This window comes from Mesoplodon densirostris, chromosome 4 (genome assembly GCF_025265405.1).
Source record: "Mesoplodon densirostris isolate mMesDen1 chromosome 4, mMesDen1 primary haplotype, whole genome shotgun sequence".
Classification (NCBI taxonomy): domain Eukaryota; kingdom Metazoa; phylum Chordata; class Mammalia; order Artiodactyla; family Ziphiidae; genus Mesoplodon; species Mesoplodon densirostris.
Window position 1 is genome coordinate 78050196 of NC_082664.1, and position 12586 is coordinate 78062781.

At 42.2% G+C, this 12586-nt stretch overlaps 1 protein-coding gene across 1 annotated transcript; it reads right to left on the reverse strand.

Moving 5' to 3' along the window:
* Window positions 1-11314: 11314 nt before the first annotated feature.
* Window positions 11315-12166, reverse strand: RNASE10 (ribonuclease A family member 10 (inactive)). Its single transcript, XM_060098260.1, has one exon. It carries the CDS (start codon window positions 12164-12166, stop codon window positions 11315-11317), a length of 852 nt encoding a protein of 283 aa, XP_059954243.1.
* Window positions 12167-12586: the final 420 nt, after the last annotated feature.

Consider the following 12586-nt stretch of genomic DNA (forward strand, 5'->3'; position numbering starts at 1 on the left):
TAAAGTCTTAATATTTAATAATTAAAGACCTCGAATTAGTGTATTTTGAGTTATCTGAGAGCTGTCGTTTTTATAAAACAAGACCAGAATGCTTTGAAAAAGTAACAACGGAAAAACAGTAAACACTTGGGAAATAAGCATATTAATGTCAGGAGGAACAAAAGGATCAGTACTAGGGTCAAAAGATAAAGTCAAAGAAGTTACCAAGAGGGCTTCCCTGGTGGCGCAGTGGTTGAGAGTCCGCCTGCTGATGCAGGGGACACGGGTTCGTGGTCCGGGAAGATCCCACATGCCGCGGAGCGGCTGGGCCGGTGAGCCATGGCCGCTGAGCCTGCGCGTCTGGAGCTTGTGCTCCGCAACGGGAGAGCCCACAGCAGTGAGAGGTCCACGTAAAGAAATTTCCAAGAAATTACTTCCAAAATATGAGAAAAAATTAGAAGAGATAACAAAATCCAAAAGATCCAATGTTTGACTCATAGAGTTCCGGAAAGAGAGGAGAAAGAAAAAGGAACATTTAATGAAGTAAATTTCCCAGACCTGAAGATTTGATTTTCCAAATTAAACCCTACCACCACCACCATCCCTCACCCATTGCAGGATACAATGACTTATACTTAAGCATATCAATGTGAAAATTGAGGACACAGTCATTAAAAGATCCTAAAAGCTTGCTAGGGAAATAAAAAAGACCATTTACGTCATTTACGTCAAAATGACACCAAGCTTCTCAACAATAGCATTGGATGATAGAAGACTATGAAGCCAAGTGTTTACTCAATTCTGAGAAATTCTTGTCAGTCTATAACTCCATATCCAGGCAAACTATCAATCAGATCTGAGAATAGAATAAATACATTTTCCAGTATGTAAGAACTCACAAAATGCACCTCCTAAGCACATTTTCTTATGAAATTACTTGGCGATAGGTTCCAACAAAAACTAAAAGAAGAGAGTAGACCAAGAAAGAGGACAACATGGCATCCAGACAAGAATGATTACAGGATCACAGCTGAAGAACAGACCTACTGGGGCAGAGGCTGTAGGAGAGAAATCTCTAAGGAAAGGAAGTACTTGATAGAAAACTCATTTGATTGAGAGGATGTCATTAATTACATTCACAATGCTGTGCAATCATCACTACCATCTATTTCTGAAACTTTTTTTAAGTGAGCATTTACAGCTTGCAAAAAAGTATCTAACAAATAAAAAAGGCAACAATAAACTCCAGGAGATACAAAATGTTTTCTTAAATTATGGTGTTTCTAGGGACTTCCCTGGCAGTCCAGTGGTTAAGACTCTGCACTTTCACTGCAGGGAGCGCGATCCCTTCCTGGAGAACTAAGATCCCGCATGTCTCAGGGCCCCCCAAAAAAGAGATTATGGTTTTCTGGATATTCAGAAACATTATTTGCATATTCTAAATAATGTAAATACTTTGTATCAATTTTCGGTGTTAGAGTCAGTGAACCTAAGTCTTAATTTTGATTATAGAATGAAATATTAATATTAACAATCATGACAATGTAGAACTAAAGGACAGATGACTGAAGGTTTTTTTTACATCTTTATTGGAGTATAGTTGCTTTACAATGCTGTGTTAGTTTCTGCTGTATACCAAAGTGAAGCTATATGCATACATATATCACCATATCCCCCCCTTAAGCCTCCCTCCCACCCTCCCTATCCCACCCTCCCTATCCCACCCCTCTAGGTGGACGCAAAGCACAGAGCTGATCTCCCTGTGCTATGCGGCTGCTTCCCACTACCTATCTATTTTACATTTGGTGTGTATATATTAGTCCATGCTACTCTCTCACTTCGTCCCAGCTTACCCTTCTCCCTCCCCATGTCCTCAAGCCCATTCTTTACATCTGCGTCTTTATTCCTGTCCTGCCCCAAGTTCATCAGAACCTTTTTTTTTTTTAGATTCTTATATATATGTGTTAGCATACGGTATTTGTTTTTCTCTTTCTGACTTACTTCACTCTGTATGACAGACTCTAGGTCCATCCACCTCACTACAAATAGTTAAATTTTGTTTCTTTTTATGGCTGAGTAATATTCCATTGTATATATGTGCCACATCTTCTTTATCCATTAAAGATAGAGGATAAGAGAATGAAGGGAAAGATAAGGATGCTAATATCCTCATCTTGCAAAATAGGGACTCAAAATATACAGCACATAGCTGAAACAGATACTAAGAGGGTTAGTATATTATTAGGTTAGAAAGGTAAGCAACAGAGAAACTAAAATATAGCTATATTAGGGGGAAAAGGAGAGGGGAGTGAGGTGAAATTGAGCTAAACCTTAATCTGCCATAACATGAAGTCAATAGACTTGGTGGATTAGTAAGTAGAGAAAGAAGACTTTTACAGAGATAGTGAGGTGAGAGCTAGAAATGGTGCCTTTTGGACCCACTTGGACTTGGATTGGAGAGTTGGAAAGTTGTGGGGAGAGAGGCTGTAGCTTTTAACTGTGGGCATGTATTGTTGTGATAAATATTACAAAATGTGAACTGAGTGACAGAATTTCTATTTGGCATGATAAAAAAACCTTTCAGAAATAAATGGTAGTGATGATTGCGCAGCATTGTCAATGTAATTAATGCCACGGAATTGTATACTTAAAGATGATAAAAATGGCAAGTTTTATGTTTGTGTATATTTTACTAAAATGAAAAGTACGTGCTGAGGTAAGATTCATCTTTTGCTGAGTCCACCTCCTACAATACCTCTGCTTAGGGAAATGATTAGTCCTAGAATTCCAGAAGATGGATTTAAGTGACCACAACTGCAAAGATGAAAGAACTGTAGAACCAGGGAATTACACAGGTCATTATGAGGCTATTTGATTATTTCTGGTTGTGATGCTGCCTGTTCAGATTTTATTCTCATTCAACAGGACCTGCCAAGGGAGAAAGTTCCCATCTTACAACAGACTTTTTTTTTTTTTTTGTAAATCTAGTCTTGGGACCCTAACTAAATCTTTTCCCATTTTAGGCTTAACATTAAAAGAGTTGCTTCAAAAGTGGTTGGGATGACTAAGCTGGGCAAAACAGATTACAGAAGAGGAGCCAGCGAGAAGATGCCTGAGTATGGGAATAACTTGCCCAGGCAGGTATAGATAATCTCAAGAATGTTAAACACTGATGATGGCATTTCCCACAGAAGGGCATGTGCAAGACTGAAGGTAGGTGAATCATGGGATATCCATGGCACTTGCACAACCTGAGCACTGTGAGAAAATTCCTGAAATTTCACTAGGAGAAATTTCTGAACCATGTTTTCTCTGTGTACCCTCCTAAATGAACCCAGATTCAATACCCTGAATGCATGACTGATGATACTGTGCAGCCATCATGAATAATCTACTCAAACTTAAAGAGTTTTTAATTTGTGTTTACAGAGTAACAGTATATGGGCAAAAAGAGGGCTCATAAGGGTTTGTATCAGGAAGTGGAGAGAATCTCTGGGAAGAGGAGACACTGAGTTACTAAGAATTGGTTTAGATATGGCCCACTTGGGGCTTCCGTGGTGGCACAGTGCTTAAGAATCCGCCTGCCAATAAGCCCGTGGGCCACAACTACTGAGCCTGCGCTCTAGAGCCCACAAGACACAGAGCCCATGCTCCCAACAAGAGAAGCCACCACAATGGCTTGCACACCACAACGAAGAGTAGCCCCTGCTAGACGCAGCCAAAGAAAAGCCCGCGTGCAGCAACGAAGACCCAACGCAGACAAAGATAAAATAAAATAAATTTATATTAAAAAAGATATGGCCCATTCAATAAAAAGTATGCAAAGTTAAATAATAATGTGATGTCTTATTTTGCCTACCAAACTGTCAAAACTTAAAATAAAATATAATACCAAATTATGCAAAGGATATAGTGACATGGGTCCATTCTATACACTGGTGGAGAGAGTATAAGCACAACTTTACTGAAAGGCAATAGGTGAATAGGTACCTAAAGCTTTGAGGTTTATACTCTTTGACCTAATAATTCCACTTGGAAGAATTTGCTTTAAGGAAAAGAATCTGTGCAAAATATTTATTGTTAGACGTCAACTTAACCTCCAAAAGTAAAGGAATAGTTCAATGAATCATATTGCATTAATAAAATAGAATAATATATAGCTAGTAAAACTATAAAGTACAGAAACTACTAATATATAATTTTAAATTTCAAAAGATATAACATCTCTTCCCTTTCATTGGCTTATTTCCCCTGGCCTTCCATTTTGCTTATTTCCTATTCCCTTCCATTCTTTTCCCTTTCTTCCCTTCCTAAACAATTTAGTCCTGAAGCCATTAAATGGGGCAAAACCAGGTGTGCATTGAAAAGGAGGGTCAGCCTGACATGGGGAATAGGAAGCCAGAGCCCAAGAAAAGAGAAAAGAGCATCCATATGGGGGGGTGAGGGAGAGTAGAGGTGAGGCATGAGGAGGGGAAATCCAGCATGGAGAGTCAGTCTGAGCAAGGAGAGGAGGTATCCCACTCAGAGGGGAACCTGGTGTGGGGTATGAAAACCCAAATGGGGAGCATCCATGTAAGGGGACAACCTGTCTCAGAGGGTCAGAGTCAGAGAGGGCAAATGGCATCCATATGGAAGGGGGGACAGTGGCAGAAACAGAAGATTTAGTTACATACATGGAGATTGATCAAATGAGTAAATATATTAAATAAAATATGGTAGAAGGGGGTTTATAAATATAGAAATGGAGATATAAATATGGAAAGGGAGAAAACTAATACGAGCCTAGGGGTTGGATTGCAATTGGAGATATTGATGTGAATCATGGTTTTCAATGTAAACACATAAATAAAATACATGTAAATATGTGTGTGTGTGTGTGTGTGTGTGTGTGTAATTGCATCTTTTTGCTATATTCCCAAGCTCTGCCTTCTGAGGCACCCTTGGAACTCTCTCACCACAGAAATGAATACACACACCTAGCATCTGATCTTGGTTTTAAAATACTGTTTTCCACTAAAACAACCATGTCTCTTTAGAGAAATGACTGGTCCCAGGGCAAGGAAAATACAAGATGAACTTAGACCATCTTGCTGTTTCTCAAAGCAAGGAAATGCCTAAAGAATGATGGGGACATGTCAAAAGCACACAGAAGCCAGATTAGAAGGGCTTCTACTGACTAATTCTGGGTCAGATTATGTAACTCTTTTTCCATATTTATAACCCCCTTCTACCATAGTTTCTTCAATACATTTCCTTCTCTTCCAGAGAAGTACACCTGTGAATTCTTGGCAGGTAACACTCACAGAAGCTGGGAGATGGCTGCACCTTCCTGGTAAAAATATCTATCTTTATCCGTTGACCCTTTGGACAGCGTTTTCCTCGCCTTGGAAATAGTCTCCTAATGCAGTTGCTTGCTCTACATTGGTCCTTAGACCAGCTTTCCAGGGCAATGCCTAGTGCTCGATTTAATCATATCACCTTCTCTCTTCCTATCCTATCCCCTATAGGCCTCATCTGTAGATGTGTTACCATGGCAGATACAATGCCTGATTTTAGTTTTTTTGTTACCGTTTTTAACAACCGGTAACTAGCACACTGCCAAACTCATGCAAAAGCATTCATAGAACAAGTACTGTTTTGCCTTTTGCTTTTCTTGTCACCTTATAAAGGTGCTGAAAATCTCACCCATTCTTTGAAGTTAAAAATTTTACATGCTGTGTATAGGGATACGCAATAAGTTTATACAGATATAATTCCAAACATTAGCTTCGTGCTAATACTGGAGAGCTGACATTTTCAGACAGTGGGATATCCCAGTGCCTCCTGAAATCATATATAAATGGATAAAGGGCCATGATGCCTTGACATGTGCACTCACATTTCCCTAACTATTCCTTCTGCTTAGCCATCTGCCTCTTTTCCCAAATTCTTCCTTTAAATCCAACTATTACCTGGCTTCTGAATCATTAATTCTACTAAAGAACCAGCCCAGCTGCTCCTAGAGGTGGCATCTCTGTCCCTAGAATCACTTTCTAGAAACTGACTGAAGCCCAGTCTATAAATGCAGAGAGGAGAGGGCAGACCTATGGGTAGGATCCAAGGTTCAGAGGAAGGAACATCAACAGATTACACGCTAAGTCCAAGTACTGCAAAAATAGCAACAACTCTGTCCCTTGGAGTCCCTTTTCATCCCACCAGGAATGAGTCTCTGCTAGATGATATAACTTTGCCACCTTGGGAAAGAGAAGGCCAGCTCAGTCCACTTTGCCTGCAAGAGTGAGCACTAGAGAGATCTGAGGGGGAGAGTTCAAATCAAGAGCCTGGCAAGGGTCTGATACAGAGACATTACCCTGGATTTGACCACAAGCTGAGCTGCCTCTAAGAGGTGTGTGTCCCTGGCCAATTTTTTTTTTCTCCAGGGAGGGATGGGGAATGCGGCCCTTATCTATATGAATAATTTGATTTTAAAATGTATTATAAAAGTCATAGGCCCAAGTGAAGTATAGGGACTTATTGCTGAAGATTTAGAATTATGGGCAGAGGACAGATACTCACATATTTGGTTATTGTCGAATCAGTGCACATGTAGACTTTTTGTGTTGTCTGGGCACCATCTCTTCCTGTTAGATCTAGGATCCATTTCTTCATGTTCTTTATTGTCAGATGTATTATTCCTGGATAATTTCACTATCACCCACCACATGAAAAAGGTAAACCGGTCTGATAGGACCCATATAGATCTTCTTGTTTCTGCAGTTTCCTAGTGCCATTTATTTCATGCCAGCTGTATCAGGGCTCATGGCCCTGAATCATCCATTGTGCTGCCTGTGAATACCAGCTTCCAATGACTCTCTCAAAGGGTACTTTGTTACTGTACATTGTTGATAATGACCACAAACACAAGCAGTGTCTTACTTAGCCCAGCCCATATTTTTAGAACAAAATACCACAGACTGGGCATCTTATAAGCAATAAAAATTCATTTCTCACAGTTCTAGAGGCTGGAAGTCCAGATCAGGGTGCCAGCATGGTCAGGTAGGGTCCTCACAGGGCAGAAATGGCAAGGGAGCTCTGGGGTATCTCTTCTGTAGAAGCATTAACCCCATTCATAAGGGCTCCATGACCTAATTCCCTCCCAGAGGTCCCACCGTCTCATACCATCACGTCGGGTGTTAGGATTCCAACATATGATTTTGGAGGGGATACATATTCAGATCATAGCACCCAGAGTACACAGGAAAATGAGAATGATAATTTCTGACAGTGTGAAATTTGCCATTTAGAGTTTTGTAGTATAAACATAAAACAACACATCTTCCAACTATATCTCCTCCTGAACTCTTTTTTTTTTTATGAGAACTGACTTGAGAATTTCTAAAGTTTTCTCTTTTTTCCTTTCTGTTCTTTTTTTCTAATTGAAGCATAATTGACTTATAATATTATATTAGTTTCAGGTGTACAATGCTCTTGAATTCTTTAAGCCATAATCACCACCTTCCTAGAATGCCACCTCTTTCATAACTGACCACACCACACTCCTGTCTTACACACATTGCCACCATCCAGAAGGATAGGCAGGGGGTACATGGGCAGAGCAAAAGAGCAATCCCGTTCACACAAGGAATGACTATCCTTCATCTTGCAGAGATTAAGAAAGCGTGTCATCACCCGTCAATCAGAGGCAAGAGAGGGCATTGATCTGAAGTGCCCCATTGGCACTGCAGAGCAATGGTCTCAAAAGTCTTTACAGGAGACAGGAGCAGCCCACTACACCTCCACATGGTGTGGAGCCTGCAAAGGAGTGGGGTCCACCCTGGGCCCCAGCAGTGGGAAGCTCCCAGGGTGAGGGACACGTGCTGTTGTCCCTGCCACCCTCAAGTGTTATAGACCAGAAGTAGCAGAGCAATAGGAACATGGGTGGGTAAAAGTCTCCTACATATGCACTCAAGTCCAAGGGTGAGTAGTGACCATTGGTGATCCAGAGTCCTAAATTTATTCTGTGGCCAGGATATGTTTGAGTCACGCAAAATCAGTTTATCGGCACCATTCTGGTGACCCACTGCTGTGTGATCCCACAAAAGACATACCACACCAGCTAGAGGGGACCACCGCTTGCCAGGTCACCCTCCTGGAAACAGGGCCTGGCTTCAGGGTCCTAGGACAACCCCATAGATGCAAGTCTCAGAACTTCTGGGGGGCAGCTTGTTGGCCCTACGCATGGGGTAGGGGAACAGTGACCTGAGGGGAGAAATGGGACTCAGACCCAGAGAAGTCCCAGTTCAAGCTCAGGGTACCCAACCTAGATGGCACTGCTGGCCTCAGTCAGTCCCAGACACCAGAGGGGGACTTTCTAAGACCCAATGCAGCCCCCAAAAAATGCTTATGGTCTCACTGAGGTCATATTATATATTCAAATTAATTAAGGGTTAATTAAATAGTATATATAGGTCTCAATCCCTTACCTGAAACCTTTAGGGCCAATGCATTTTGAAGCAGAATTTTTAGGATTTTCAAAAACAACATTGTATAAGTGTATGTGATATTTATGCATCCCTAGGAGAGTTTATCTGAGGCAGTATTCATAATCAGACATATTGATATTTCTTCAGTGAAATATATAATAGTCATATAGCATAAATAAAGATAATAAATAGACTTGCATAGTCAACTCAGCCAGATTTTGCATCTCACTGAGCTTGGGAGCCACTTTGAAAGAAAATCTTTCAGTTTTCGGAGCTTTGGGGATTTAGGAACACTGGGTAAAGGACTGAGGACCTGCTGTATGGACTAAGCATATACACTGGAAGTGCAAAGAGGGGGAGCTACATTGGAACTAAAAGAGTTGGTGAAAGTTTTATGAATCAGGCATCATTTGAGCTATAATGAGTTAATTTTCTATCCCTTTTGAGTGAAGTTCCCACAACATCTTGTCAACCCATTACACCTACCAAGTTGTGTTTTCCTGCTTGAGCCACTAGGAGCCCGTAGAGTGCTTTGTAAATTGCTTTCCTGAGAGTTTTCACAGTCAGATAAAAGCCTGACCACTGAGATTTGTCCAAAGTGGAGACCAGATGAGGGCGATAGCAGAACTTTTTGGAGTGTGGGAACCCTAAAGGAGAGAAGCTGGTGGGAACCTATAAGAGGTTCTTATCAGTGAATGAAAGCACATGGGCTTCCATTCCTTGCTAATTCCAGTCTCCTAATTGTTTGCCCCACACAATGGATCCTTTGTCTTTTGGTTAAGAAGTCAAACTTGGAACCTTTCCCATCACATTCCCAATATTCAGTGCCTTTGGTTTACCTACTGGACAAATTCTTAACACACTGATTTTCTCTGACACCCACTCTTCTTTCCTCTCTCACACCTCACTTCTTTTTTTCTCCCTTGTCTTAGATCGTCTTTTGTCTATTTCTTCTGAAAGGGATTCTCCCATCAAGAAGAGTAGGAATCTGCCTTGTCCAGGGCCTCGTCTCCTGCCACTCCCCCACCCACCTCTGAAATGTCAGGGCAGCCCACAGATGCAGACACACTTCCTGCCCAGCGACACTGTTCCTAAGAGGTCATTGCCAGGAGAAGTGAGTCAAGGGTATGGAGGGAAATGTTGAAACAGGGGAGTCTGAGGGGAGACTAGAGGCAAAGCATTTAAGTGGTTGCCTGCCTGCAAGAACAGGAAGGGTAAGGGAAATTAGGAACTAAATGAAGAAAGAACAGGAGGGTAAAAGCCAGGTCAGAGTAAGCCAAACCTTTCCTTCCTCCAGTGTCCCATTTATGGATGTCCCTGACTCTTGAGTGTATTACCGTCAAGGAGATTGAAACAGGCAAAAACCCTAGGAAGAGGAAATCTCAAAATCAAGTCGCATAGTGAATCCTTATTGCCATTTTCTAAGATCCCTTCCTGTGCCCATGCATGTCTAACTAAACTATTTCTTGATAGATTTGATTTCAGAGAAAATAGCCTGAGCAAAACCATTTAACATCTTCTATTTATTCAACCCCATAGCTTTTCTCCTCTTTGAGTAGATCCAATCCCTTTTCTGCTGAAAATATTCTTTCACTAACTTTCTTGTTTTTCAGAGCAAAAGAAGAAAAGAGGTGCTGAGTGAGAATAAAATTCTCTCCAATCCCATTCATTCTACATCTACTGAGCACCTAATGTGACCATTATTCTACTTATTGGACATAATTTTTAAAAATAGTTCTCTGTTTCTCTCTCTCCTCATCACTCTCTTGACCCACCCTCGCTCTAACCCCCTATGCCAAACTCTTTATAGGACCAACATCTTCTTACCTGGCATGGCATAAGAGATCAGTGTTGGTTGAATGAATATCTAAAAGGATTCAGAGAAAGAACAGGGAGATCCCGAAGAGAAGAGGAAAAGGAGACTAGGAGAAAGAGGCAGGGTGGGGGAGAAACAAAGGGAGGGAAAAGAAGATCCAAATGGCAGGCAGTAAAAAAATGAGAGGAAAAAGAAAAGGGTTGAGGAGGGTCAAGAAAATGAGTGCTGTCTTTGCCCCAGGACATGTTTTATCTCAGTCTGCACCACCATAGCACCGTACTTGCAGACCCCTACAGCCAGGGGTCGGGGGAAAAAAATCCACATGGTTCTCCAGACACAGTCACAGTTAGAATCACTTTAATTTACATCTGTAGCAGAGAAGTGCTACATGGAAAGCCCAGGAGGCTTATGTGATTGCCACAGAGGCTCATCGTGGGTAGCAGGGAAGGACGTGGGCAAAGGATGCATTAAACTCTTGTAATCCACACCTAAAGGCCTCCAGACCAGGGAACAGACTGATGACCAGGATCATAGGAGAGACTAGAGCAGTTCTTCACTTATCTCTTTCCAGGGCAAGAGATAGACTCTAAGAGACAGAGAACCTACAGAGATTGGACAGCATCACCCTATTCTACCACCTCTAATCCCAGGAAAAAAATGCAAGTTGGGTGAACCCTAGGGCAAAGAAGATTTATATTTTCAAATATGATAAAGAATAGACCAGGGCTTCCCTGGTGGCGCAGTGGTTGAGAGTTCTCCTGCCGATGCAGGGGACACAGGTTCGTGCCCCGGTCCAGGAAGATCCCACATGCTGCAGAGCGGCTGGGCCCGTGAGCCGTGGCTGCTGAGCCTGCGCGTCCGGAGCCTGTGCTCCGCAAGAGGAAGAGGCCACAACAGTGAGAGGCCCGCGTACCGAAAAAAAAAAAAAAAAAAAAAAAGAATAGGCCAGCCTCTCTTCCCAGAACCTTTTTTGCAGAATACCTAAGGACGAAAACAGCATGAAGAAGAGGAAATGGAAAGGAAGACAAAGATGAGAAGGTGCAGAAGAGAACTTACTTCATGGTCCAGATGTTAGCTGGACTTTCATGTCACTACAGGATATAAAAATGTACTTTTCAAGAATGAAAGTTACGTAATTACAGTGAGGAGTGACTTGGCCTGGTTTGGATAACTTGCAGAATGTCAAATCAAAAGGACGGGAGCTTTTGTGACACTTGCCTCCCTTGAGGTCACAGGCAACAACAGGACTCTTACAGACAGCTTTGACTGCCTCTAGTTCCTCATGGATGAATATGTACCGGGGTGTGCATGTGTGGTTGTGCGGCTTCACCTTCTGTGCCATCAGGGCATTGCATTCCCTGTCCATCAGGTCAGACCTGAGATAGTCTTTGTTGCTCTGAAAGAGAGCCTCAGCTCTGAGCATCTTGTTTCCTCCAACTTCATCTTCACTGACAATGGTCTCTTCCAGTTGCACCACTTCTTTGTTGCTAAGGGTTTCTATGCTTCGGGTGCCCGCTCCCTCCCTAGTGGCTCCAGCCTTGTCCTGTGAGTCACTGGACTGAAACTCATTCAGTAGCTGATCACTTTCCTCCAGGACTGCTGCGGCCATCTGAAGTCCCAACCCCAAGCCTATCCCCAGGCCCAGCAGGAGCAGCAACATTATGAAAAGGATCTGCACCAGAGTCAGCTTCATTTTGCCTGGAGGGGAGGAGGGAAAAAGAGGACTGACTTTGAAATGAAACTTGGCTCCCGTAGAGATCGTAGATTCTCCTAAACCCCGACAGCATAGTCTTTGGGGTCTCCTCTCCCTTCTCCACATTACCCCATTCCCCACCCAAGGCAGAGATCCTTTCTCACTCTTTTCCCATTTCTCCTGTCCCTCCCACCACATTCCCTGTTGCTGTGGCATAATGTGTGGATCCTACAGAACTGGAAGATGACCAGGGAAGCAGTTCTGCAACTGGTTCACATATGGGGTATCAGTGGGGAAAGTTGACATCAATTGATTCTTAAACAGAAATTAGTTCTAAATCACCAAAAAGAATGGGTAAGAAGACAAACAAGTACAGTGTCACACTTCCCTTGAGAGAAATTCTTATAGAAAGTCTTATTCTCAGTAAAGGATTAGAATTACCATAGGAGATCATCTCCCTATATTTTTCCCAAATTAATTTTTGCTCATTCAAGTATTTATTATTCTCCCTGTTACCCACCCTCCCCAAAAAAGATCAAAAGGAATAGGAAAAGTACTATAGTCCATTCTCACTCCTAAGCTGAGGCTGGCGGGGGGAGGGAGACGTGGGAGGTTGCCCAATTTCACCTTGCTAAA